Genomic DNA, 27,995 nt, shown 5'->3' with positions numbered 1-27,995 from the left:
GCACAGATGCCTACACCATTCATTCCATCTCCCAAGAACGCTTCTTGGATGAAATAGAACGGGATGCCGAAGTCATGCAGGCCCGAAGAGCAAAGGCTTCAGCGGAATGAGGGTGACGGAGTACTTCCACTTTAAGAAGCACGGGAATAGGATGCCATCTGTGATGCCAACTGAGGATGTGTTGGCATAGTGACCTGGGGCATTGATGCCCCCCCCCTGCTGCTCAGAGGCTTCTTCATCTGTCTACAAACTCTTTGCCATGCATAACATGTCAAAGCCTCCTAACAATTTCAGATACTGTATTTAATGTGAAAGAACAATAAATCAGTTATGTGGATTATGTTTACAAGGAGCTGCTTATTTCTTTTCTCAGGGTAGCACAGACAGGACTATGTACTACTACATAGGATGAAATACGCAGTTTAAAAGATTTGATAGGTGAGTATTGTGCTGGTCACATGTCAGTTTCAGCTAGTTTCACAGCAAAACCACTGACATTCAGAAGTGAAAATAGTACAGGTCTTAATGAGGTGTAGATTAGGACCTGCAGGCTCTTATTCAAAGCATGGTTGCAGGGGTGGGTTCCGGTTCCAGAGACTTGGAAAAATGACCTTGATCCACTGTGCTACATTTTATGGACATTCAATGAACCTTTCCTGCTTATGAAATTTAAAAAGTACGGTCCTCAGGAAAGATCTCTGTACCTCCTCCAGTAGGTATGCTGAGAGTTTGTTTTCCACTAGAATAATCAGCTTGGCTTGTCCTATCAACCAAGAACAACTGTTATGAACTCTGACCAGCTCTGTTCCAGGGCATCGTATTGTGTGTGTGCTGTGCTGCTTTCACAGCTGTGTTGTTGCTGTTATTGTCTCCCATAAGTAGTATTTGGGGCTAGTAAATCATTAAAGCAGTGACTGGCTTGGAGCCAGACAAGGCAATTGGCAGATGCACAATTCTCTTAAGAGGCTTAAGGGGGGGGGGAGGGAGGGAATTTTCCATTTAGCTGAAGCTGGACTGACTGTATTGTTTGCAGTCCAGGCTTCAGCAACGCAAGACTTCAGAGCCTTGCTCCCTCCACACAAAAGATGCAACAGTAATTTCAGCACTGGAACAGTTTAGAACAGGATAGAGCAAAGCAAAGGTATCTTAACCTACTAACATTGTTATGTTAACTTATGAACACCTGCTTCCCAAGACAACTGAACTCGTTGATACAGAACAAGTACTGTGTCAGTCTTTTCTGGCTGCATTTATGAAGTGCCAAACCTTTGTTGCCCCACCACTAACCTCTGCTCAATCTGTTTGTTCTCCCTATCACTTGTTGGTTTTGTTAATGGAAGCCTCTACAATATTAATAAAATGTGGCTATGAAATTAAGTGCTGCCTTCTCCCACTGCTCTTTGGAGGGAGCTCATCTAGTTCCATTAATTTCCTGGTTTCTTCTTTTTTAAATAGAGATAATTGAATTCAGGGATGTGCAACTAAATGCACATAATGGAATTCAGGGATCAGAAATCCCTTCTGTTTAAGAGAACAGTTAGTGCAATTAAAAGTTCACCCGTGCACCAACAAATCTGGCATTTGCAAATCAAGCCCACCTGCCTTAACTTAAAATGTAAGCTGTCAGCATGTTCTGCCCAGAAGAATGGTATATATGGCTACTCAGAAGTAATCCCTTGGATACCTTCATCTAGATTGTCGATTAAGCTGCCCAGTGTCTGTCACCACTTGTGGCAGCTACTTAGAAAAACCTGTGCTATGTGAAGTCCTTCCTTTTGCTTGTCCTTAATGTCTCGCCGTTCAGCTCTTCAGATGACCACCAGCTTTAGCATTATGAGAAACCTCTGCATTTTCTCCCAATCGTATACAGTAATTTTATGAACTATTGTGTCCCCTTACTTGCCTTTATTTCCTGAACTAAAACCCAAATTTTGTCACCTTCCCTTGTGGAGGTACTCCAGCTCCCTGATAATTTTGTTTGCACTTTTCTGCATTGGCTACCAGAAAGGTACACGGTATTGCAAATGCAGCTGCACCTTGTGTTTGTATAAAGGAATTAAGAGTTTTGGCTTTCGAGCCTTTTCCTGATGATCCGCACTATGGAATTGGCCTTTTTCACAGCTGCTGCACCCTGGTTTTGTTTTCATTGAGCTAACCTCTCAGACCCCAAGATGCCTTTCCTGGTCAGTCATCGTCAGCAGAAACATCATGATGTGTATATGTGAAATTATGATAATTATTTTTTGCTGCAGTGTGCAGCAGTTTACATTGGACTTCGTTTGCCAATTTGTCACCCATTCACTCAGTTTGAAGATTTTCTTCTGGAGTGCCTTGCAACCCATTTCGTTTCTCGCCACCCTGAATAATTTGGGGCCGTTCATAGGGCTGCCATATGTCACAGCCGGGATTCGTCCTTTGAAATGGTACCTGGGCGGAATTTTCTGAAAGTGGCTGAAATGTCCGGGAAAACCTGGGCATATGGAAGCCCATATCGGAAGTGATGATTTGGGGGGGGGGCAATTTTCCTAAGATATAGGTTAAAACTACTTGTTTTCTGGAGATTTTGCAAAAAAACTGAGGCATTCTTGAAGATAGCAGCTCTGCAATTGATCTCTGGTAGAGATATGAAGATATACCAAGGTTCTATTTTGGAGGTGATGCAGAATTCTTTCTTGCAATCTTTATTACCTGCCCTTCAAGGTACACCTGTGTTTTAAGAGCATAAACTGAGCTAATCTCTATTTAAACTTGTGCTCATTTTGAACTTGCCTATTGGTGGAAGCTTGCTTGCATGAAAAACTCACCCTACCTGCCAAAAAACAAACAAACCCCAAATGATGTTTCTAAGAACAATTACGAACTTCATTGCAAAAGTCTTGGGTAAACTTAAGTTACAGACAGCTACCCTACACGCTTATGGGATTAATACTGCAGATTTACATGCCTACTTTTTCTTCCAGTAGAGTTAAGCAGATGTTTAAAGAGAATCCGTCTGTATTTTAAGCGGAGGGATTTGTATTCAATCACACAAATGTCTTATTCTTCTTGGTGTCCATTATATAAAACATTCGCCTTGGAAAATTAACCCTTACTGTGGCTCCTTTAAGAAAAGAAGTCAACAGCCTCACATCTCCAGTATATGCCTTCTGTTTTCTTGGATGGGAGTTCCAACCCACCACAGATTTTGCATGTGTGGGTCAGGCGAGGCTGAGGACGTCTACTAAATTTCTTTATATTAGCACCCTTTCAGTCCCCGCAAAATGGACACACACACCCCAAGTTGGTAGAGCATGTGACTCTTAGTCCCAGGGTCATGGGTTTGAGTTTTGTGTTAGGCAAAAGATTCCTGCATTGCATGGGGGTGGACTAGATGACTGTTGTGGTCCCTTCCAACTCTACAGTTCTACGATTCCCTGTATGCCGTGTGCAGCCAAAGACTTGCGCACAACCACCAGAGTAGCAAAACGTGCTGCGGCAGCTATGGGTGGTGTTCAACTCAAGTGTTGCTCAGAGGACACCTGTTGAAATTAGCACATAGACAACCGGCCTGGCATGGTGATCTCTCCCTTTCTGAACCTATTAAAACTTTCCTGTACCCCAGATTGTGAGAGGTTTGTTTGCAGGAGATCATTCCCACCTCCACTCCTCATGTCATGTCTCCATAACTCATTTTTGGTTTGTGGGGTGGTGCGTGACATCTGTAGAATATGCCCCTCTCAGTTAGGAGGACAGTACAGTATCGACAACGCAATTGTGTGCTCAGAGTGTAATTGGGGGTGGGAAGGATCAGGGAACTTGGAAAACTCCCAGCTGCATGCATATTGGCTTACTGACTTTGGTTCTACTTGAGTTGACTTTCCTGGCAGGGTGCGTGTTGTCCGTCCTTCAAGGGGAGAGCAGTCCTGAGTGCCGAGTATAACAGGCAAAATTCCCTTACGTCCCGGGTGTTGCTTGGTGGGAGTTTGAGGTTGTTTTGATTTATTAATCACCGAAAAACACAGATGCATTATCTATTCCAAAATGAAAGTGTGTGTGTGTGTGTGTGTGTGTGTGTAATAATAAAAAAAATCATACACAAAAGAGAAAGCATCAGTGTTTCATTCCAAAGTGCAGGCTCCCATGCAAGTAAAAGAATGAGCCCAAGCAGTTCATTGTCCCAATCAGGGTCAGGGTTTTGGTTTGGTGCTTTTTTTTTGTAAAAATAGTGCAAAGAGGAGGCCACACGTAGTGCCGCTGCTGTTAGAGGCAGGAGCTGAGCGGGGGGGGGGGGGCTAAGGCTAAGGGAAGCAAGAAAGAGAGGGCCCCCTCCCCAATCCCTTTAACACTGAGGCACAAATTCTGCAAATTTCCTCTCTTAAGGCAGCTCCTTAAAGTTTTCTAAGCGCTTTGGCCTTGGGCACACACACCCTCCACCGTCCATGTGCAGACCCTGTCCCATAGCACATACAGAACAGGCGACATCCTGATTCCGTTTATACAGTGATGCTCCTTTGCGAGGCAGAAGCAGCAGGAAAGGCACACCAGCTCAGGCTTCCCCACAAAAACGCACCCCCAAACAACCGGGGCTTGGCTTCTCTCTGCAGACACAAAGTCTTATGGGGGGAGGGAAAGTCCGTAGTCTTGGGCTGCTATCCCCGGTGCTCGCTTGGCATCTGTAAGTTGCGCAGAGGCAGCTCGTCCATTCTTTCCGCCGTGGGAAATTTCCTACGTCGATGGCTGCTGGCCTTGACATTGGGAGTGTAAGGCATAGGACCCTTCGCCGCCTTCTCCTGTCCTTTCGTTGGTGGGCAGCAGGCTGAGGTAGTCCAAAAAGTGTCCACAGCTGCTACTGTAGGGACAAAAGGAAATAGGTGAAAAAGAGACAGGGAGGGAGATGTAGTTCAGTGGGAAACATGTCCTTTGGATGTACAAGGCCTTGGCTTCATTCCAGAGTATCTCCAGTTAAAAGGGGGGCTTGGATAGCAGGGCTGGGAAACACCAAGCATTTTTAAGAACATTTCTCTTTTCCCCAAAGGCTCCTGGGTGCTGTAGTTTGCTAACTGCTGGGAATTGCAGCTGGGTGCAATGGGTAAACTTCAGCTCCCAGGGTTCTTTTCTGGGGTGTGCCTTAAATCTACGGTGTGTATACAGAGTGAGACTGTGAATATCATTGCTGTGTATAATCCTTCAAGGTTTAGGACTTGAACACAGACACGGCCAACACGCTGCTGTTACAAGGGTGCACAAACCGACGGTTTTTAAGTCCTTGAACAATGGGCATTCAGACTATATAAAGCTCGAATCTCACTTCGTGCCAAGATACCACCACCACACACACATTTGGGGTTTCTGCCTTAAGAGAGGGGGAGAAAAGGGAACTTTGCCATAGAACACACCTTGATGTGGGACTTGTTCCCTCCAGAGGGTTTGTTTAACCCTCTTCACTTTTGAATAAATATTTAAAGATGTGTCTGTCTGTCTATGTAAATCCTCTGGAGCATGGCGTGAGGGCTGCATGTGGCCCTCAAGGCATTATGGGTGGCCCTCAGCAATATCTGACGCCCTGCAGCCATCACACAGCCCTCCCGCCTCCTTACCAAAGCCAAACTGGTGCTTTTCCAGCTTTGAGAAGCAGGAGGGAGGGCTCTAGGACCCTGTCAGACCTTGTGCCTCCTTCCCAAAGTCTGGTGCCTTGCTTACTGGGCTTTGGGGAGGCAGCGAGATGGTTTGGGGAGTGTGTGTCAAATGTCCTCGCTCCCCCATCCCTTGTGCAACAAGGCAATGTGGTGCCCACGGATTTTGTGTCAGAGTATTCTTGCAGCCCACATGGTATGAAAAGATGGACCGCCCTGCTCTGAAGTCTTTTAGATGACCGGCTTCCTGTTGGTCCTTTGCTGTCCCCTTTTCGTCTCTTCCTTTCTCCTTGAAAGTATATTCCATGTGGCTTCACGTTTTGGTGTTGCATGAAATGCTCAGGAGTGGCCGATGGAAGGTTTATATATAATATCTTGTATAGCAAGCAATGGCATATATCAGGGACATCCAACTCTCAATAGGCTGCGATCTACTCCCAGTATAAAAAAAAAACTGGCAGTGATCTACCCATTGTTGTTGGATGGGCCAGAGTTGTGGAGCTTCTTTTGGGAAGCGAATGAATAGAACTGAATATATGAATGAATGGAACTGAATATATGAATGAATGGAACCGAATGAGCATTGCAATATACACAGAACATAATCAAAAGTGGATTACAGTGGTACCTTGGTTTATGAACACAATTGGTTCCGGAAGTCTGTTCATAAACTGAAGCGTTCATAAACTGAAGCAAACTTTCCCATTGAAAGTAATGGAAAGTGAATTAATCCGTTCCAGATGGGTCCGCGGCATTCGTAAACCGAAAATTCGTAAACCGAGGTGTTCATAAACCGAGGTTCCACTGTATATAAAACACAGCTGAGGGTCCTGAATCTGCAGTCTGATAGTGGGCCTTAATCTGATGGTCAGCTTTTTTGTTAGGAGCCAAACGTTGCTGAGCTTTTTTTGGAAAGGCAAAGTTTTTCAGCTTTTTTTACGAAGCCAAAGTTGCTGAGCTTTTACTAAGGAAGCAAATGAATGAATGAAACTGAATGAGCATTGGGAAATACACAGAACCTAATAGGAAGCAGTAGTTGTTGAGCTTTTTAAAATTATTTTTGTTCTTTTTTTATTTTTGGGGGGAAGGATTATCCCTGAGGGGCCAGAGATCTTCCAGTAGATCGTAATTACCTGATGGACATGCCTGTCATATATTAACCAGCCTCAAATCTCTTGCCGGGTGTGGTTTGGGCTCAGCAGATAGGCGCAGCTGTTGGCAAGCAATGTCCAGACAGCGCTTGCCCAATGTGGAACGGTGTCCCCGGCAGGCCTTTTTGATCCTGTGCTCTACCGAGTTGAGTAAAGGTTTGGTCAGCCATACATGGACAGGCAAAGTTTGGGAGCAGAATGTAAATACTTCCAGCCACCCACTGGGGCATAATGGTGCTGCCATTTCACCCACGACAAAGCAGGCCTGATTCCTGAATGGTGGCACTGGCTTTGCCCGCCCAATATGGGCAGATCAGCCCTAGGACACGGGCACAAACTAGGGCTGGATGATAACTGGCTTTCAACATTGTGACTTATCAGCAGCTAAATAGTGAGATGTGCTGATATACCGTGATGTCTGAAATGTATCCTGGCTGCTGCTTCCTATTTATATATATACAGTATATTGTTGAACTTTCTGTTTTACAATTAGAATACTCAACCTTAAAATATCAAAGACTTCCCTTCTTCTCTTTCCATGGTTCATCTTACATATCATAAATCCCTGCATATTTTACATAAACTAAACCATACAGTATTCCATTATTACATCCATCAAAACTTATTTTTACACTATTGAATTTATCTTAATGCTGCCAATGTTTTCAGGTATACACAATTCCCCCCCCATATGTTCCATAAACATTTTCCAATCTTCTTTAAACGTATGTTCTTCTTGTTCTCTTATTCTATGTGTTAAGTCTGCAAGCTGCCCATATTCCATCGGTTTAAGTTGCCATTCTTCTTTAGTTGGGACCTCGCTCGTTTTCCATTTGGGGGCTAACAAAACACGGGCCGCAGTAGTAGCATACATAAATAACCTCTCTTTTTTTGGACACCTGGTAATTTCCGTCTGAATTATCCCCAACCAAAAAGACCCTGGATATTTTATTTTATTTTGGAAAAGTACTTTTAAACATATTTTTTTTCAATTCAATTCATTATGGATCATTTCCCGATACTCTTTTACAAGTCCACCACATATGAAAGAACGTCCCCTCAACCTCATTGCATCTCCAGCACTTAGCTGTCCTGGCTGCTTCTTCCTTCCCACCTTAGGGGAGGAAGAAGCAGCTGAGATACATTGCACTGGCTCTCCAGCCAACCGCGGTGTATTGCCAGCTCAAAATGTCTGAAACCGGTATCGTGATCTGAACGCCATGCCAGTTTCAGACAATTTACCAATAGATCGCCCGGCTCCAGAACTCTCTCACCCTCCACCCCAGGGTCACGACTCACCATGCATCCGATATCACTGGCGAACTTCACACCTTTGCTCTGTCGCTGTTCCTGGAAAGAGTTTGTGCTCCCACCGCTTACAGAATTCCTCCTCATGATCCCTGCAGGGGCAACAAGAGCGAGGGAAAGGGACCATTGCAAAGAGAAAATTCCTTCCAGTAGCACCTTAGAGACCAACTAAGTTTGTCATTGGTATGAGCTTTCGTGTGCATGCACACTTCTTTAGATACACTGAAACACAAGTCACCACACACACACACAATATATATATATATATAGGTCTGGTGACCCCACAAGGTCTGAGGGACAGTGGACCGGCCCCCTGCAGAAAAAGTTTGCTGACCCCTGCTCTAATCCTAGCAGGGCCGTCTTAAGCCCACCCAGCGCCCAGGCGCTAGGTCCCTCCAGCGCCCCCCTCCAGCGCCTCTCCAAGGGCCCGGGAGCGCCAAGCGGACCGCGCCAGCAGCGGAAGGCCACCTCCGAGGACTCCGCGCTGCGCCTCCTTCTCGTTTCCCCAGCGCTGGGTTCTGCTCAGTCAAGCTTCGCCACCAGCGCGCGCACCGCGGGACCAGCAAGAGCTGCTTGGGCGCTGTGCGAAGCTCGACTGAGCGGAACCCAGCGCTGGAGAAACGGGAAGGAGGCGCAGCGCGGAGTTCTCGGAGAAGGAGCTCAGTCCTGGCCAGATCGCCGGAACCCTGCGCTCACTTGGCGCCCTTCCAGCGCCCTCCACCGTGGTTCTCCGCGCCACTAGCCTCTATGGCTAGGACGGGCCTGAACCCTAGTCCTGGAAGACCCTGCTTCTCCTGATCCCCCTTGATTGCTCAAACCCCCTGCTTCTAGCACCTCCCTTCTGCAGACTGCTCTTCAGTGTCGCAGCACCGGGATCTGAGATTGACGTCGTCGTCTTCTGTGCCCTTCCGTGGGGGGGAGCTCTTGGGTGTCTGGTTCCCACCACTCTTCTAATCCAGCCAGTCCCTGACAGTGGGTGAAGATCTACACTGGGATCATCCTTAATCCGATGGTTGAAACGGGCATCAAAGGCCGTTGTGGGGGAAAGGGGCCTGCTCTGGATCACACCATGTTGGGTGCAGAGCCCAAGGGACCCCAGAGGGCAGCCCCCACCATTTCCTCCCGAGGAATGGGATGAGACCAGCAGTGCCTCCTATCTGCTGAGAGGCTGTTGCGGAGGCAGCAGATCTAGCCTTCAAAGGGCACCTAGCAGAGGAAGCGGGCGGTGAGTTCCTTGGAGGCCGGATCTGCTGCCTGGTGGTGTTCAGTTTCTGTTAATTGGTTCTCATGGGAAACTTACAGATTCTTGCTTCATACAATTAACTCAAGGCAGTGTCAATTTACTCTTGGCAGAAAGCCAAGGTCTGCCTGGCCTGGAAACTACTCTCTGATTGGTTAATGACCAGCACTGAACTCTGTTATCTAGGAATGCTAGCACAGTTGTTTCTTGGTGGGTGTTAGGAGTAGGAGTGCTGCGTATGGTTGGAGAGAGAGAGACAGAGAGGATTTATTTTGCTTTGCTTTGTATGCAGAAACTCTGCTGGTTTTATTTTCTTTTAATAAATCCTGTAAATAGTTATTCTGCGTCTAGCCGACTAGTCGTTTCCACCTCAACTAGCTTCTGTGCTGTGCAGGAAAAATCTGCTACGTTTGGGCTAAAGCCACTAGAGCTATGCCTGACACTTCAAAATTCTAAGAGGTGGATCCTGCCACCCGAGGCGGTCGCCTTACGTTGCCTCTGGGCTGGGATGGCCCTGAAAGCTGCCTTAACACAACAGTCCATACTAATGAATCAGAGGAAACCCTGAGAGCGCACTCCGGCTTCAGAACCGAGAGCTACGTAGCTGCCTCCTCCACTTGGCCCTTGCGAACCTGGGGCGGCGGTGTGAAGGCAGCTTACCCTGAGGTTGTGCCGAGTCCAGCCGCTGCAGGCTGCTGCGGCGCGAAAAGGGGTTTGCCTTGGAGAAGCGGCGCTGGCGGCTGGAGAGCATGTCGGCGGGAGACACGATCCCAGCGGGCGGCACCTTGCCCAGGCGGGCGTACAGCTCCTCGATCTCCTTCTTCTGCCGGGCCTGGAGAACTTCAACCTCAGAGAGGTGCCTGAGGGGGAGCGGGAGAAGGAAAGAGCGGGCGTTGGGTCAGGGAGAGAGGGAGGGCAGGGGGAAAGGGACCTCCATCCCCCCAACGAACCCCCCCACTCACTTCTGGCGCAAGGCCTGCAGCTCGTCCCAGACCTCGTCCTCGGGGCTGTCCGAGTCGTCGCTGCTCGCGTAGGGGAGGCTGTGGGAAAAGCTCATCCAGACGGGGGGGCTGGGTTGCACCTCCCCTTCCCCTTCTGCTTCCGCCACGGGCGTGGTGCCCTCCTCGGCGTCCTGTACCGGTGTCCCGCCCAGAGACCCGCTGTCCGACTCTGTGGTGCTGGAAGAGCCAGTGCTGTCGGCCCTTGGGGGATTCTCGGGGAGCACATCCCGGGTGGGGGTCACCTGGAAGCGGCCCAGGATCTGGGGCTTGGGCTCTGTCAGCGGGGGGGAAAGTGGGTGGGCAGGTTAACAATGGGGATGGGGAGAAGCCTCAGGAGTCCCCCAATATAAAGGGATTCTTGGGAAAAGAACCAACAGGGCTTAAATTCTTTAATAATGTTTGTACTAATTGTGTGTCTCCTCCTCGAGAGGTCCGGAGGGTGGCAACACGAGAACGGGGCCTTCTTTGCAGTGGCTCCCCATCTGTGGAATGCTCTCCCCAGGGAAGTTCACCTGGCAGGTTCATTATGCACCTTTAAGTAGCAGGCAAAAACGTTCCTTTTCAACCAGGCCTTTGGTTGATCTGATTTACATCCTATGCCCCTTAATAATAATAATAATAATAATAATAATAATAATAATAATAATAAATTTATACCCCGCCCATCTGGCTGGGTTTCCCCAGCCACTCTGGGCGGCTTCCAACAGAAAAATTAAACACAATAATCTATTAAACATTAAAAGCCTCCCTGAACAGGGCTGCCTTCAGATGTCTTCTAAAAGTCTGGTAGTTGTTTTCCTCTTTGACATCTGTTGGGAGGGCGTTCCACAGGGCAGGCGCCACCACCAAGAAGGCCCTCTGCCTGGTTCCCTGCAACTTGGCTTCTTGCAACGAGGAAACCGCTAGAAGGCCCTCGGTACTGGACCTCAGTGTCCGGGCAGAATGATGGAGGTGGAGACACTCCTTCAGGTATACTGGACCGAGGCCATTTAGGGCTTTAAAGGTCAGCACCAACACTTTGAATTGTGCTCGGAAACGTACTGGGAGGCAATGTAGATCTTTCAAGACTGGTGTTATGTGGTCTTGGCGGCCGCTCCCAGTCACCAGTCTAGCTGCCGCATTCTGGATTAGTTGTAGTTTCCGAGTCACCTTCAAGGGTAGCCCTACATTGCAGTAGTCCAAGCGGGAGATAACTAGAGCATGCACCACTTTGGCAAGACAGTCTGCAGGCAGGTAGGGTCTCAGCCTGCGTACCAGATGGAGCTGATAGACAGCTGCCCTTGACACAGAATTGACCTGCGCCTCCATGGGCAGCTGTGAGTCCAAAATGACTCCCAGGCTGCGCACCTGGTCCTTCAGGGGCACAGTTACCCCATTCAGAACCAGAAATGTGTGGGGTTTTTTGCAGGCTGGCTATTGAGTTGTTGTTTTATTTTTATTATGCATTTTGTGCTTTTATATCTTGATTTTGTTCTGTGAACTGCCCTGAGACCTCCGGGTATAGGAAGGTATATTAATAATAATAATAATAATAATAATAATAATAATAATAATAATTTAACAATAACCATGTGCTGAGTTCTCTCTATAAAGCTTAATCATGTTTAAAGCTCTCCATAAAGCTTAATATTTTGAATAACTGATACCTGCAGATAGAGAAGTGGAAGCCTCTTTTCCCTTTTAATCTTTTCTTACTTTGTTTTTTCCCCTCCCCCTCTTTGTTTTTCTTTATAATTGTCAATTCTTCATAGCTCTCTATTGCTTTTATTCGTACATATATATATATTGATTTCTGAAGATTTATATTCAGGATAAATGAAAATATATGCAGAAAAGTCATACTGTAGATAAAAAAGGAAGGGAATCTCTGTGACAGAGAAGCCAGAGTGTGTTTTCCTCAGGTTGAGGAAGCGGGAAAACTCTCCCAGGTGAGAGGTGGGAAGACTCATTTCTTTGTATGTGGTTTGAATTTTGTGTTTTATATAATTGCTATTATTGTTTTGTTATTATAATTATTTTTTACTTTCTCTTCTTTTCTTTGTATTGTTTTGTATCATTGCTTTTTAGATTAGTTTGGCTTTCAATATATCATATGCTGAAAACTCTTATTAATAAATTTGACTTATAAAGCTTAATAACGTGAAATGCCCTGAAGATAATAATAATAATAATAATAATAATAATAATAATAATAATAATAATTTATTATTTATACCCCGCCCATCTGGCTGGGTTTCCCCAGCCACTCTGGGCGGCTTACAACAGAAACATTAAAATACACTAATTTCTTAAACATTAAAAGCGTCCCTAAACAGGGCTGCCTTCAGATGTCTTCTAAAAATCTGGTAGCTGTTTTCCTTTTTGACATCTGATGGGAGGGCGTTCCACAGGGCAGGTGCCACCACCGAGAAGGCCCTCTGCCTGGTTCCCTGCAACTTGGCTTCTCGCAATGAGGGAACCGCAAGAAGGCCCTCGGTGCTGGACCTCAGTGTCCGGGCAGAACGATGGGGGTGGAGACACTTCAGGTATACAGGACCGAGGCCATTTAGGGCTTTAAAGGTCAGCACCAACACTTTGAGTAGAGACATAAATCTCTACTCTGAGCGCTCGTTCCCCTTATTCCAAGGGAGTGCGGCTGCAGTTGCTAAGCGGGAATCATACAGTCATAGAGCTGGAAGGGACCATCTAGCGCAGGCACCCCCAGACTTCGGCCCTCCAGATGTTTTGGACTACAATTCCCATCTTCCCCGACCACTGGTCCTGTTAGCTAGGGATCATGGGAGTTGTAGGCCAAAACATCTGGAGGGCCGCAGTTTGGGGGTGCCTGATCTAGCGCAACCCCCTTGCAATGCAGGAATTTCAACATGCCACCCCCCCCCGTCCCATTTGAAACCATGGCGGACCCTGCTTAGCTTTGCAAACGTGAAAAGGCCGCCACAGCGAGAGGTCTCTCCATTCCTAGTTTGCGTTTCCTTGAGCACAGAGAATACGTTTCCAGGAGTGGAGGTGGAACTCTGCGCTGAACGCAGCTGCTTTCTCAAGCCCTGCTGCCCCAAAACAGTTGCGCACCCTATTGCCACAGCCACACAGATTAATCTCTGGCCCCAGGTCTCCCCAAAACACTCCACACCTTCATTGATGGGCGAGAGCCAAGGTGGCGGAAGCTTGGAGGTGGAAGAATCTGACACACTGAGCTGGGACCCAGACCAGGAGGCGGCAGGAGGCACCTGTTGAGAGAGAGGATGTTTTGTGTGTGAGAGGGGTCAGTACTGAACCTCCCCATTTCCACCCCATTCGCTGGACCTAATGTTAGTTCCCTGCCTCCTGGACACCCAAATTTAGCACCCACACCCTGGGACCTAATCTGCTTGGGGCGATACCTGGTTTTCAACTTCACGATATATCGCCAGCTAAATATTGTGATATACCGATATATCACAACGTTTGAAATAACGGTGGAACTAAATAAAGGAGCTGGGCAATGGCTGGATTTCAACTTCACGATATATCAGCAGCTGAATATTGTGATATAGAATCATAGAGTTGGAAGAGACCACAAGGGCCATCCAGTCCAACCCCCTGCCAAGCAGGAAACACCATCAAAGCATTCTTGACATATGGCTGTCAAGCCTCTGCTTAAAGACCTCCAAAGGAGACTCCACCACACTTCTTGGCAGCAAATTCCACTGCCGAACAGCTCTTACTGTCAGGAAGTTCTTCCTAATGTTTAGGTGGAATCTTCTTTCTTGTATATATCATGACGTTTGAAATAACGTTTGATACCGTGTTTCTCATATTATAAGACATGTCTTATATTTATTTTTTCCTCAAAAAAACACACTATGGCTTATTTTCAAGGGATGTCTTATTTTTTTCCTCCTCCTCCTGCCGCGGCCGGCATTGCTGCTGCGCCTATCACTATGTCTTATTTTCGGGGTATGGCTTATATTCCTTGAATGCTTAAAAATCCTGCTATGGCTTATTTTATGGGTATGTCTTAAAATATGAGAAACAGGGTATATCATGACGTTTGAAATAACGATGGAACTACGTCAGCAGAGGCATAAGCTGGCTTCACGATTTTCCCCACATCGTGATTTTTGCAAAGCACCTCCCTCATCACGATTCGAAATATATTGCCATGTCAAAAATCACGATGCTGGAAAAAACGTCAAGCCAGCCAATGCCTCTACATAGATCCATCCTTATGTCAGACATTGCGATACATCGGTATATGTCAGGCAGCAAAGGAATCAACCCCCGTTGCCAGAAACAAAATGGGAAAGTTCTTACCGTTGTCTTTTATTCAATATTCACAGAGAGAGGCTTGGGAATGTGGCCTCTCAGGATAATGGTGTTGCTCTGAGTAAGTCTCCACCCCCTCCCTCTCTCCTCTTCATGCCCTCTGTCTTTGAGCTGTCTGCTCTCCTACTTTCAAGGCTCGTCGTGTTCTGGGAAAGGGTGGGTCTGGAATGCTTTCTAAAGACACTGTGTCCATCAGCTGCCCCCCCTCTGTTCCCCTCTTCTTCCTCCTCCTCCTCTCCCATTATTTCACAGCTTTTCCCCTCATCTGCCTCTAAGCTGTGATCTCCCCCAAACCCCTGTTGTAGTTCTGAACTGTCTTATTCTTCTCTAGAAGGGTCAGGCTGGGGAGGCCGTTGCCACCATTCCTCCTCTGCCCAGTCCCTGACAGTATTACAGTGGTACCTTGGTTCTCAAACGCCTTGGTACTCAAACAGCTTGGAACCCAAACACTGCAAACCCGGAAGTAAGTGTTCTGGTTTGCAAACTTTTTCAGAAGCTGAACGTGCTCAGTTTTGAATGTTACACTTCCGATTTGGGTGCCACACTTCCGATTTGGGTGTTACGCTGAGGTCTGTCTGTTTCTGCTATTTATTTTGCATTTTTGCGGCTCTTTTTTGTGACTGTGTGGATACCAGTTCAGCTACTGATGGATTGATTGTGTGACTGCAGTACATTGTTTATAGCTTTCATTTTATGGACCAATGGTCTTGTTAGAGAGTAAAATTCATGTTAAATGGCTGTTTGAAGGGTTGTTGTTAATCGTCTGGGACGGATTAACGCATTTTGCATTACTTCCTATGGGAAAGCATGCTTTGGTTTTGGAACCGACTTCCAGAACGGATTAAGTTTGAGAACCAAGGTACCATTTTATTGCGATGTTCAGCTGGCGGTACATTACGGTGTTGCAAACCAGGTATCGCCCAGCCCTCCTCTCCGGCGCTCTCTCATGCTGCTTCCTGAGATAGTTCCATTTCTTTATTTCCCAGCACCGCATGCACACGCGGTCATGTACAAGTGCGGGGTGGTGGAGGGAGGACGCCTGCACGCACATATGCACACTCACCATGCCATCGTCAGGCCTGCCGGTGGTTGGCGTACTCAGGGGTGGCAGAGAGCCTGGAGGCACTGGCACCCCCAATGCCCCGTTGGCTAGCTGGGCCGGCTTGGCAGGAGTCACCATGACCTCAGGGTAGACGAATCGCGCGGGAGCTGGGCTAGGCGGGTAGAGCACGGGCGACTGCGAGACCGGCGAGGTGTAGAGAGGCCCCGCCTGGGCGGAAGCCGCGGTCACGGCGGGAAGAAGGGACTGAGCCACGCTCATCACCGCCAGGGAGAAGACGTTGGCGAGAGAGAGCAGTGGGGACGTGGAGGGGGTCCAGAGCGGGGCGATGGGAGGCTGCACGGCGGGGGCGATTGGTGGGGTAGGCGGCGGGGGCAGGGACAGCGCGGGGAGGAGGGGGCTCAGCGGGGCAATGGGCTGGGGAACAGGGAAGAGGTACGGAGGCGTGGCAGGAGTGGTCGGCACCATGTGGTAAGGCGGCCAGGTCTGTGCCGGCACGCAGGGGACACCTGTAAGGAGGAAGGCAGATTTGGCAGGTGAGCAGGAGATGCAAGGAAACAGCATCATTGCAGGACACAAACCCCTTCTTGGCAGGGCGGCCAAGCGAGATGCCTTTGTTTTTATTTATAAATCATTATCATCATATGTTTCTTTGTACCCCGCCATTTCCCTGATGGTGGGACTCAAGGCGGCTGACGGATAAAAGCAAGAATAGCTAAAAACACCGGGGGGGGGGGGGGCGGACAATAATTAAGAAATACAGTCATACCTTAGATCTCAAACAGCTCGGCTCCAGAACAATCAAAACCTGGAAGTGAGTGTTCCGGTTTTTGAATGATTTTCAAAAGCCGAATGTCCGGTGTGGCTTCCGATTAGAAGCTGAGCTTTGATTTCTGAATGTTTTGGGTGTTGAAAAGACTTCCGGAACAGATTCTGTTCAACTTCCAAGGTACGACTGTAGTTAAATCAGTAATGGAACTAAAACTATATACAGATGGATGGACTGCTTAATCATTAGGTAAAGGGACCCCTGACCATTAGGTCCAGTCGTGACCGACTCTGGGGTTGCGCGCTCATCTCGCATTATTGGCCGAGGGAGCCGGCGTACAGCTTCCAGGTCATGTGGCCAGCATGACAAAGCCGCTTCTGGCAAACCAGAGCAGCACATGGAAACGCCGTTTACCTTCCCGCTGTAGCGGTTCCTATTTATCTACTTGCATTTTGACGTGCTTTCGAACTGCTAGGTTGGCAGGAGCTTAATCATTAAAATCCTCTTAATAAAATTATGGATGATATACAGCTGGCTCCTACAGAGGACTGGATATTTTGACATTTCTCCAAACCCAGAAAACCTTTTTAAAAACCCACACACTCCTATATGACAGGGTGTCCAATTTGGTGTATTTGTGCAGGATTCACACCCACACCCACCCATCCTCCAAACCAGGCATCCCCAAACTTCGCCCCTCCAGATGTTTTGGACTACAATTCCCATCTTCCCAGACCCCTGGTCCTGTTAGCTAGGGATCATGGGAGTTGTAGGCCAAAACATCTGGAGGGCCAAGTTTGGGAGTACCTGCTCCAAACCCTCTGTTTGCAATGGGCCATCCCATTTCCTTGCCAACTACTTAGATATCCAACCCGTGTTCTGCAGTTCAAAGGAACGGGACGGATGTCCCATGGGAAGGCAGGAGCGATAAGGCTCCCAGGCTGACGCTTGCCTGGGCATTTCTACAAATGTGGGGAGCTGGAAACTGATTGGTTTTACCTGTGGGTACTGTTGAAAGCAGAGGCAGGCCAAAGTTCTGGGTACTTGGAGGGGGAACCCTGGAGCTGTAGGACTCATTCTCAAAGACGGTGTCTACCAGAGAAACTTGGACGGGGGACGTGACCGACTGCCCAGGGCTGGAGCAACCAAAATCTGAAACGAGGAGCAAAGAGGTAGAGGGAATGTTCTTTCATATGTGGTGGACTTGTAAAAGGGTAAAAGAGTATTGGGAAATGATCCATAATGAATTGAAAAAAATGTTTAAAAGTGCTTTCCCCCAAAAAAACCAGAGTCCCTTCTGTTGGGGATAATTCAGACTGAAATTCCCAGGTGTCCAAAAAGGTTATTTATGTATGCCACTACTGCGGCCCGTGTTTTGTTAGTATAAAAATGGAAAATGAGCGAGGTCCCAACCAAGGAAGAATAGCAACTCAAGTAGACAGAATACGCACAGCTTGCTGACTTAACATATAAGACAAGAAAACAAGAAGAACATACGTTTAGAGAAGATTGGAAAAGGTTTATTGAATATATGGGAAATAACTGTGTACAACTGAAAACGCTGGCAGCGTTAAGATAAATTCAACAGTGTAAATATGTTTGGAAGGATGTAATACTGGAATACTGAAAGGTATAGTTTTTGTAAAATATGCAGGGATTTATGATATGCAAAATGAACCATGGAAGGAGAAGAAGGGAAGTCATTGATCTCTTAAGGATGTAAAAATGAGTACTTTAAATTATAAAACAGAAAATTTAATTTAAAATTATATGCAAAATCTGAAACAAGGAGAAAGGCCAGTCTGATAACCACCAGCTACAGCTTCCTTTCTCCTTAAGGTACTCCTCACACTGTTCCTAAAAAATTTACACTGCCTCCCAGTACATTTCTGAGCACAATTCAAAATGTTGGCGCAGACCTTTAAGGCCTTCAACTGCTTCGGCCCAGTGTACCTGAAGGAGCGTCTCCACCCCCATCGTTCAGCCTGGACACTGAGGTCCGGCTCTGAGGGCCTTCTGGTGGTTCCCTCCCTGCGAGAAGTGAGGTTACAGGGAACCAGGCAGAAGGCATTTTCAGTAGTTCAGTGGAACGTGCTCCCGTCAAATGTCAAGGAAATAAACAGCTTATCTGACTTTTAGAAGACTTTTCAAGGCAGCCCTGTATAGGGAAGTTTTCAGTGTTTGATATTTTACTGTGCTTAATGATTTTAATTTGTTGGAAGCTGCCCGGAGTGGGGAACCAGTCAGATGGGCGGCATATAAATAAATTGTTGTTGTTGTTGTTGTCTCTCCCTGCTTTTAGCCTAGCTCTCTTTCTAACTCACTAGTTGCTGTGGAAAGAGGCTGTCAGGGTTGTTGCGACTACTCTTGAGTAACAACCCTCCACATGCTTGTCTTTCAGAAGTTTCTATTAGTGCACATTATTTACAGTGAAGTGAGCTGCTGGTTTCATGTCTCATCAGTCCAAATCAGAATCCGGCACTGCCCCCTTTTGTGATCTGGACCAACATAAGAGTCGTGGGACTGCGAACCTCCTCCCCTTTCTCCTCCTTAATTCCGATGTCGGGGTGAAAGGTCTGCGTCCCGTCTGAGTCCCATCCTCTCTTTCCCCCTCCCTCTCTTCCTGTATGAGGAGCAGTGGCTCTTGGATGTTGCCAGAGCTCTGGCACTCCCTCTCCGTCTCCCGACTTTCCCCTTCCGACCCTTCACTTTCATTACTGCTGGGAGATGGGCTGCTCCTGATGAGGGGGGGCTGTTCCCTATAAGCCCTCCCCCTTACAGAGGCATACAGTCCTGCGGCACCCCATCCAACCCCTGCACTCATTCACACCTATTTTCTTAAATGAGGAAGGTCCCAGGAGAGATTAGTTACAGGTAGGTAGCCGTGTTGGTCTGAGTCGAAGCAAAATAAAAAAATTCTTTCAGTAGCACCTTAAAGACCAACTAAGTTTTTATTTTCATGTGCATGCACACTTCTTCAGATACACTTGAAACAGAAGTCAGACCCTTATGTATATACAGAGGATGGGGGGGTGGGTGGGAATGGGTGATGGGCTGATGGGAGTGGTAAACCTGTAGATGGCTGTTAACGACTGCTGGTGACTGCAATTGGTCCTGCGGGGGAAAAGCAAGGGCTGAGGCGCTAAAGAAAGCTTGATCCTGCATAATGAGATAAGAATCCAATGTCTTTGTTCATCCCTGGACCAATTGCAGTCATCAGCAGTCGTTAACAGCCACCTACAGGTTTACCACTCCCATCAGCCCATCACCCATTCCCACCCACCCACCCCCTCTGTATATACATAAGGGTCTGACTTCTGTTTCACGTGTATCTGAAGAAGTGTGCATGCACACAAAAGCTCATACCAAAATAAAAACTTAGTTGGTCTTTAAGGTGCTACTGAAAGAATTTTTTTATTTTGCCAGGAGAGATTGTAACTCTTAAATCAGATAGAGCAGAGATTAGAACCCCTGAAATATTAACCCTTCCTTTATTCCAAGTGTGTGTATGGCAGAACCAGTCAGAGTAATATCAGGGCCGGCCCATGCATGAGGCAGACTGAAGCAGTTGCCTCTGGCGGCGGAATCCTTTGGGGCAGCACCCCTACAGGTCTTCCCCTGAGAAATATTCTCTTGAATGACAGTCCCAGATCAACTTGTGGACCTCTTGCCTTTCTCCCATTCAATTTGACAGTTAACTTGAGAGATCAGCCCTGGTTAAGAAAAGTGCTAATCTTGGGTACAGAAGGCGCCAGGTTACATACCGCTAAGAGATGAGGATGAAGAGATGGAGCGCGAGAGGCCTTGCCGAGGCAGCTCACCCTACAATGACACAGAATTGAAAAATAAAATGTTTTCATTGGGCCCAGGAGAAATCCAACAAATCATATGGATGAAAGAAAAGGCACCTAGGGCTAGTTTACCAGCAGTGATTTCTCTGAAATTAGGCCCGAAATGTGTAAAGTAATAAAATAAGCATACTTCAGACCACGTGCAGAGTGCCTTCACCTTTTCACGGTAGGACCGCAAACCAACCACTGTAAACTTGGGGTCATTTCTGCTCAGGGTGGGGCATTCAGGAGGGCTTGGGCCCTTCCTCCTCCTCCCACCCGCCCTGTCTCTGCAGAAAGAGCCGGTGTTATGTACTGAGCTGAATCATAGAACAATAGGATCCAAAATCAGCAGTCTGATTGGTCCGCAGGAGCCACCCAATCCAACTCCAGGTGGAAGTGAATCCGTAACCTGATTGGCCTGCAGGACCAGCCAATCAGGCGGCTGGCAGAAGTGAATCCGCAACCTGATTGGCCTGCAGGAGCAGCCAACCAGGCTGCTGGCAGAAGTCAATCCACAAACTGATTGGCCCACAGCTGTAGCCCTGAAGTAGCCAATCACACAAAGCCCATTGTGTAAATAATGTATATAAGCTGATGGTTTGGGGAAAAGGGCATTCTTCTCTTCTTCTCCTTGATGACTACGAGCTGAATAAAGAGCATGAAATTCACTCTCGACTCCGAGTATATTTCAGCCACCTTGGGAAAATAGGCCCTCGCATTCTGAGAGAGGAGGAAACGAGGAAAAAGCCCCTGGAAGCTGCGGGAAGGAGGATGATGTTGGAAGGGCTCTTTACTCAATTTGTCAGGGAAGTGGGAGAGACACCTGTAAGTCCATTTCAAACAGCAACTGACAAAGCACATCTGTGCGTCTAAAAGGTTTGCTGGACTTCATTCTGGCTTCACTGCAACCAGAGGGAGAGATCAGGGCTGAAACACCCAGAAGGCTACCCCAATTCCCCCGGCTTCCATGGGTCTGGCACTCACCGAGAGTCCATCAGCAGCCAAAATTGGGGACAGGCTCCCTGCTTCAGGGCTGCCCAGAGCCCCCAGGTCTTTGCTCAGGAGGGTCCCCACACGCTGGATAATATCACGGATTCTCCGGATGAATCCCTCCTGTTCCGATTTCAAGATGAATTCCTTGGCAACCTGAAGAAGACGGAGACACAATGGAGTCAGAGGAGTCAGAGTCAGGATTGAGAATGCCAAAATCTTACCGCAGCGTGAAAACCCGGCGTCCTCACCATGACAGCTGCAATCTCCTCTGGGCTGTCTCCATCCAAGTCAAATTTGAAGGTCACCATCTTGTTGTTGTACGTTTGCAGCTGGCACTCAACCACCCGGTCATTCTGGACTGGCATCTGCACACATGGAAGGTAGCAAGTTAAACAGCAACACTACCACACGGAGACTCTTGGGACTATCCAAGCGCCTAGAACCTTGCAGGCGAAAGGACGAAATGGTGTGTGCCCCTTTCCCCAAGGAACAGACTGAAATACGACATTTCCGACCAGTTCTAGCTTTCGTTTGTAGGTGAATTATGCCTGCCGGGGGCCAGGTATGTTTCGGAGGCAGCAAATGCTTCTGAAGCCCAGTAGCTGTGTAAGGGTTTTCCCACGAGCATCTGGGGGACCACTGTGAGAACAGGATGCAAATTGGTTGGGCCATTGGCCTGATCCATTAGGCTCTCCTTACGTAGGAAGGAAAACAGTTCGTCTGGACTGCCAGTTGTTTTTAAGAGTCTAAAAACAAACACACTAGGTTTGAAGAAGCCACGTAAAACGCACAAAATCAAGGTCAACAGGGTTTCCGGCTGACGTCACGATTAATCGCAGTAGCTCTCCACTGCCCTCCGGGGCAGTGGGGAGGTTTAGGCAGGGGAAAGCCAGGATTTATGAGGTAAAATTCCTGGCAATTGCTCCTCAGGGGGTTCTGGGGAGCTCACTGCATCCCACTGTGCCGCTTAAGACCGTGTCTGCCAACCTGAAAGGCAGATCGGGTGCGACCTGTGAGTGTGTCTCTGCCATGGACGAGCCTCTGTCTCCAGCATGACTGGTTCCTCGTTAATTTGGAATATTGGCATTAATCATGAGGCGCTCCTGAAACAACATATGATAATGGGGTGCAATCAATCAGCTGCCGAAATGACCGGGTTTGGCTATTTGAAGGTATTTGAATTCTGAAGCTTGGAAATCCTCACAACGGCAGGAAAGGAAGGGGGAGGACAAGGTGCTTGTAGTTAGAATCATAGAATCATAGAGTTGGAAGAGACCACAAGGGCCATCCAGTCCAACCCCCTGCCAAGCAGGAAACGCCATCAAAGCATTCTTGACATATGCCTGTCAAGCCTCTGTTTAAAGACCTCCAAAGAAGGAGACTCCACCACACTCCTTGGTAGCAAATTCCACTGTCAAACAGCTCTTACTGTCAGGAAGTTATTCCTAATGTTTAGGTGGAATCTTCTTTCTTGAAGTTTGAATCCATTGCTCCGTGTCCGCTTCTCTGGAGCAGCAGAAAACAATCTTTCACCCTCCTCCATATGACATCCTTTTATATATTTGAACATGGCTATCATATCAAGAATTGATGCTTTTGAATTATGGTGCTGGAGGAGACTCTTGAGAGTCCCATGGACTGCAAGAAGATCAAACCTATCCATTCTTAAGGAAATCAGCCCTGAGTGCTCCCTGGAAGGACAGATCGTGAAGCTGAGGCTCCAATACTTTGGCCACCTCATGAGAAGAGAAGAATCCTTGGAAAAGACCCTGATGTTGGGAAAGATTGAGGGCACTAGGAGAAGGGGACGACAGAGGACAAGATGGTTGGACAGTGTTCTCGAAGCTACGAACATGAGTTTGACCAAACTGCGGGAGGCAGTGCAAGACAGGAGTGCCTGGCGTGCTATGGTCCATGGGGTCACGAAGAGTCGGACACGACTAAACGACTAAACAACAACAAATCATATCACCCCTTAACCTTCTCTTCTCCAGGCTAAACATACCCAGTTCCCTAAGCCGTTCCTCATAAGGCATCGTTTCCAGGCTTTTGACCATTTTGGTTGCCCTCTTCTGGACACGTTCCAGCTTGTCAGTATCCTTCTTGAACTGTGGTGCCCAGAACTGGACACAGTACTCCAGGTGAGGTCTGACCAGAGCAGAATACAGTGGTACTATTACTTCCCTTGATCTAGATGCTATACTCCTTCCATATGGTTTTCAAAGGGTTCCTTTTTTCTCTTGCCCCCCCCCCCCCCCCCGCAAAATGAAAACATTAATGGTAGCCTTTCCTTCGAACACCAATAATTCATGTGAGCTCTGGCTGTCTCACTCTGAAACAAAAAGAAAAAGGGTTGAATCCATGCTTAGTCATGCCAATACCTGGGGCTTGAGTTTCAGCGGGTCTACTCAAAGCACAACTAAGTCTGGATGCAGCCCACTGTCAGTCAGTCAGGAAACCTAAGCAGCTGAGAACCACAGGGTACATAATAGCACAATGTTCAGAACCACACACCAATATCCCCCCCGATCAGGAGACATAGCACCCAAGCCTGTTGCAAAGCGGGCAGCACTCACGTTTGTGATGCGTAGGCGAGATCGGGCCCGGCGACGCGGCAGTCTTCCAGACCCCCTCTTGGGCAGGGGCTTCGCTCGGCGCTCGCTCGCAGAGATACCCTCGTAACCATCGCTCAAGCCAGACGCCACGTCGGACGCATAGCTGAGTCGCAGGCAACCAAAACAGGAAGTGTAACGTGAGCAAACATGACAGAGGGCCTTCTCGGTAGTGGCACCCGTCCTGTGGAATGCCCTCCCAGCAGATGTCAAGGCAATAAGTAACTATTTTACTTATCGTGGGGAAGACAACTGAAGGCGGCCCTGTTTAGGGAAGTTTTTAATGTTTAATGCTGTACTGTTTTAATATTCGGTTGGAAGCCGCCCAGAGTGGCTGGGGAAACCCAGCCAGATGGACAGGGTATAAATAATAAATTATTATTATTATTATTATTATTATTATTATTATTATTATTATTATTATTATGATCTGGGCACACATGATGAAATAAACCTCAGCTTACTGCCCCTCTGAATCCCTCTCTGCTCTTGATCTCACTGTGCCAGGACGGGTGAATCTGTGGCAAGGGCATGTGTGGGCATCCCTTCACCAGCCATGAGGAGAAGGAGGCGCCATCGCCCCGAAGGCCCGGCCCAGGTGCAGCTTGCCTCCCTGAGGCTGTGGCCTCAGTGATGGAGCCACCTCATTGTGCTCCCTCGAAATCGTGCGCCCGGGCCCGTGGCCCCTCTGCCCACCCCCCGCTATGCCTCTGACCCCACCCCACAAGCTACACAGCAAGGCTTGGGATGAGGAACGTGAGAAAAGCAGGTATCTCCTCATGTTCCCAGCAACTTAAAACCTTGCAGCAAATTATCTCCACAGCAGCCTTCCGGCATGTCCTTACCTGTCCCCCGGGGAAGGGAAGTCGCTGATGGAGATTGGGTTCACGCTCACAGCAATGGTCTGGGGAATATAAAAACCACCGTTGAAGTCAGGTTGCCGTGACATTTCGACACCTCCCCAGTCCGAAGGGCACAGGGGCACCACAGCCGCCCATGCCAGGGGTCACCACTGCCACTCACCGAAGCAAAGGAATGCTCAGGGGCAACTGGGGGGCTGGAGCAGCTCTGGGGCAAGTCGGACAAATCCACAAATCCAGAGGAGCTCAGGTATCCGTCCGTCTCACAATCAGCTGGGGGGTGGAAATGAGAAAGAAAAAGGGTGACTGCAAAACGAAAGGCCAGGCCTGGCTTCTAACTCGGGAGCCTTACAAGTTCACTGGGAACTTTGTCCCAGATATGTTTATTCTTTTACACTGATTTACATTCAGATCATATAACCAACCATTTACATCAAAATCTATTTATTGATCCTGGCAACTTCCCATCCTTACACCTGTGATGGTCTAACTCTCTCTCTTCCCTGCTGCCTGCCCAACCTCTTAAAGCTCATCTATTTACCTAAATCCTGTATTACAATCTTTTCTATTTTCTTGCCGTCGCTCGTAAGTCAAAACCTGTTTGAAAATTTATTTGGCCGTATTGCATTCTTACATAGACTGAAAAGGGTCTCCATTCTTCCACAAATATTTTGTCTTTCTGATTCCTTATTTTAGCTGTGAAGTCTGCCACTTCTGAGTACCCCAGTAGCTTGAGTACCCATTCCCCCTATGTTGGAATTTCTGGTGTTTTCCATTTTTGTGCGTAGAGTACTCTGGCTGCCATGGTGTCATACAAAAACAATTTTACCAACTTTTTTTGGGATCTCTGTTTCACATATTCCCAGAAGATTTGCTTCTGGCTTTGGGGGTATATCTATTCTGAACATCTTTTTTTTAGTTCATTATATATCATCTCCCAATTACTGTACTTTTTTGCATGTCCACCAAGTATGGAAAAGGAGGCTTCCACCTGCATAGGATTCCAACACTTATTTGAGACTGTTCTACACATCTTAGCCAACTTAAAGGTAAAGGTAAAGGGACCCCTGACCATTAGGTCCAGTCGTGACCGACTCTGGGGTTGCGCGCTCATCTCGCATTATTGGCCGAGGGAGCCGGCGTATAGCTTCCAGGTCATGTGGCCAGCATGACAAAGCCACTTCTGGCAAACCAGAGCAGCACATGGAAACACCGTTTACCTTCCCGCTGTAGCGGTTCCTATTTATCTACTTGCATTTTGACGTGTTTTCAAACTGCTAGGTTGGCAGGAGCTGGGACCAAGCAATGGGAGCTCACCCCGTCACAGGGATTCGAACCGCCGACCGTCTGATCAGCAAGCCCTAGGCTCAGTGGTTTAACCACAGCGCCACCTGGGTCCCTTTCCTTAGCCAACTTACAGGGTGTCAAATACCATCTGTATAGCATTTTCATGAAATTTTCCTTAATGGCTCAGCAAGTGGTAAATGTAATAACTGCCCTCCACACTTTTCTCATGTAAATGTTAAGGGGTCAGCTTTCAGAAGCGGCAAGCTGAGGTGACACCGAATTAATTTTGCCATTCTAACCACTTACACCATGCTGGTACTCTCTCGTAAAGGTAAAAGGCAAAGGACCCCTGGACAGTTAAATCCAGTCAAAGGCAACTATGGGGTTGCAGTGCTCATCTTGCTTTCAGGCCGAGGGAGCCAGCGTTTGTCCACAGACAGCTTTCCGGGTCATGTGGCCAGCAGGACTAAACCGCTTCTGGCGCAACAGAACACTGTGATGGAAACCAGAGCGCACAGAAACACCGTTTACCTTCCCGCCAGAGTGGTACCTATTTATCTACTTGCACTGGTGTACTTTCGAACTGCTAGGGTGGCAGAAGCTGGGACAGAGCAACGGGAGCTCACCCAGTCACAGGGATTCGAACTGCCGACCTTCCGATCAGCAAGCCCAAGAGGCTCAGTGCTTTAGACCACAGCGCCACCCGCTGTGTATGCTTTCGTATGTAATAGTTGCCTACGGAGAGGCGGCAGGGAGGACCCTTGGCTGACGGAGCGAGGGAGCTTACATGTGGCTGAGGAATAGCCATGCTGATATGGGAAAGGCTGGTGCTGGTCGACCTCTGGTTCTTCTGGCTCAGGGGGAAAAGTTGGCCCGAGTGCAGAATCCCCGGATCCGGGCGTGGTGGGTGCTGAGGGCTGAGCAGGGCTGAGAGGGGGCGGAGAGTCTAGGTCCAGCAGATGAAGGATGTCAGGAGCCTGTTCGTGTCGCCTCTGCTCCTCCTGGGCCTGCTTGGCCTTCTCGCGCTGGCGCTTGATGGCCAGGACTCGCTCGCGCACCGCTTTGGCCACCAGCTTATAGTCGGCCTCGCACACAAAGCCCAAGACCACCTGTGGGAGAGGGGAGGGGGAGCAGGCAGGGAGAGAAGTAAAGGAGATGGAGGAAACAAGAGTTCGAATTCTGGCACAAATGCACTTACCCCAAAGAATTCCGGGAACTGTCATTTGTGCGAAGGACGCTAGGAATTGTTGCGTTGAACAAATCTCAGCATTCCCAATGTACGACAGTTCCCAGGATTCTTTGTGGGGGAAGCCATGGATGTTCAAAGTGGTATGAATGTGCTTTAAAGTTATGGTGTGAGAATGACCACAGCCCTTGCAAAATGTATCTGAGAGCTCATTTGATGCCGTTTTCTAATGCCCTAGCTGTGAGACAACTGTGCTTCCCACTCCCTAAAGAAGAGCCATATTAAATTATTATTAGTAGTAAGTAATGCTATACTATATTAATATTTCATTGTCCTGATCTACCTCGAGCCCCAGGAATACACTTACAGTGGTACCTCGGTTTTTGAACGTCTCGGAAGATGAATGTTTTGGCTTTCGAACGTCGAAAGCCCATAAGTAACTGTTTCGGTTTTCTAACGCTTTTCGGAAGCCAAACGTGCCACGCGGCTTCCGTATTGAGTCTTCCAGACGTAAATTATTCCAGAAATGCATGCTTCTGTTTTCGAACGTTTCAGAGGTCAAACGGTCTTCCGGAATGGATTACGTTCGAAAACCGAGGTACCACTCCATGGCGTATGGGCGATGAACTCGCTTTCCTCTAATGAAAGTTTCCATAATGATGTTGTGCGCTTATACAAGGAAACTACGGAGCCATTGCCCAAGAGGCAAACTCTGTAGAATCCTGGAGAAAATGCACCTGAGGAGACGGTCCCCAGTGACTTCTGGGTAGGCCGAAGC

General features: G+C 48.0%; 2 protein-coding genes across 4 annotated transcripts in view; one reads left to right on the top strand and one right to left on the bottom strand.

Moving 5' to 3' along the window:
* Positions 1-16,840, top strand: part of BECN1 (beclin 1) — a 46,912-nt gene extending 30,072 nt beyond the window's left edge. Inside the window, exon 11 of the transcript XR_009558509.1 lies at positions 16,696-16,840. The gene's annotated coding sequence lies outside the window, so the exon portion shown is untranslated. The remainder of the gene's footprint in view (positions 1-16,695) is intronic.
* WNK4 (WNK lysine deficient protein kinase 4) overlaps positions 7-27,995 on the bottom strand; it is a 76,197-nt gene continuing 48,208 nt past the window's right edge. For all 3 annotated transcript variants that reach the window (XM_060282272.1, XM_035135485.2, XM_060282273.1), the window contains exons 7-20: positions 26,819-27,140; positions 24,908-25,017; positions 24,730-24,788; positions 23,849-23,990; positions 21,521-21,637; positions 21,264-21,425; positions 20,211-20,268; positions 17,446-17,598; positions 15,681-16,186; positions 13,443-13,539; positions 10,274-10,586; positions 9,972-10,171; positions 8,063-8,163; positions 7-4,828 (exon numbers count right to left, since the gene is read on the bottom strand). In XM_060282272.1, the coding sequence (XP_060138255.1) occupies positions 4,826-4,828; positions 8,063-8,163; positions 9,972-10,171; positions 10,274-10,586; positions 13,443-13,539; positions 15,681-16,186; positions 17,446-17,598; positions 20,211-20,268; positions 21,264-21,425; positions 21,521-21,637; positions 23,849-23,990; positions 24,730-24,788; positions 24,908-25,017; positions 26,819-27,140 (2,343 nt within the window). In that variant the 3' untranslated portion in view covers positions 7-4,825. The remainder of the gene's footprint in view (positions 4,829-8,062; positions 8,164-9,971; positions 10,172-10,273; positions 10,587-13,442; positions 13,540-15,680; positions 16,187-17,445; positions 17,599-20,210; positions 20,269-21,263; positions 21,426-21,520; positions 21,638-23,848; positions 23,991-24,729; positions 24,789-24,907; positions 25,018-26,818; positions 27,141-27,995) is intronic.

This window comes from Zootoca vivipara, chromosome 13 (genome assembly GCF_963506605.1).
Source record: "Zootoca vivipara chromosome 13, rZooViv1.1, whole genome shotgun sequence".
Taxonomy (NCBI): Eukaryota; Metazoa; Chordata; class Lepidosauria; order Squamata; family Lacertidae; genus Zootoca; species Zootoca vivipara.
This window is presented reverse-complemented; position numbering and strand designations above follow the sequence as displayed.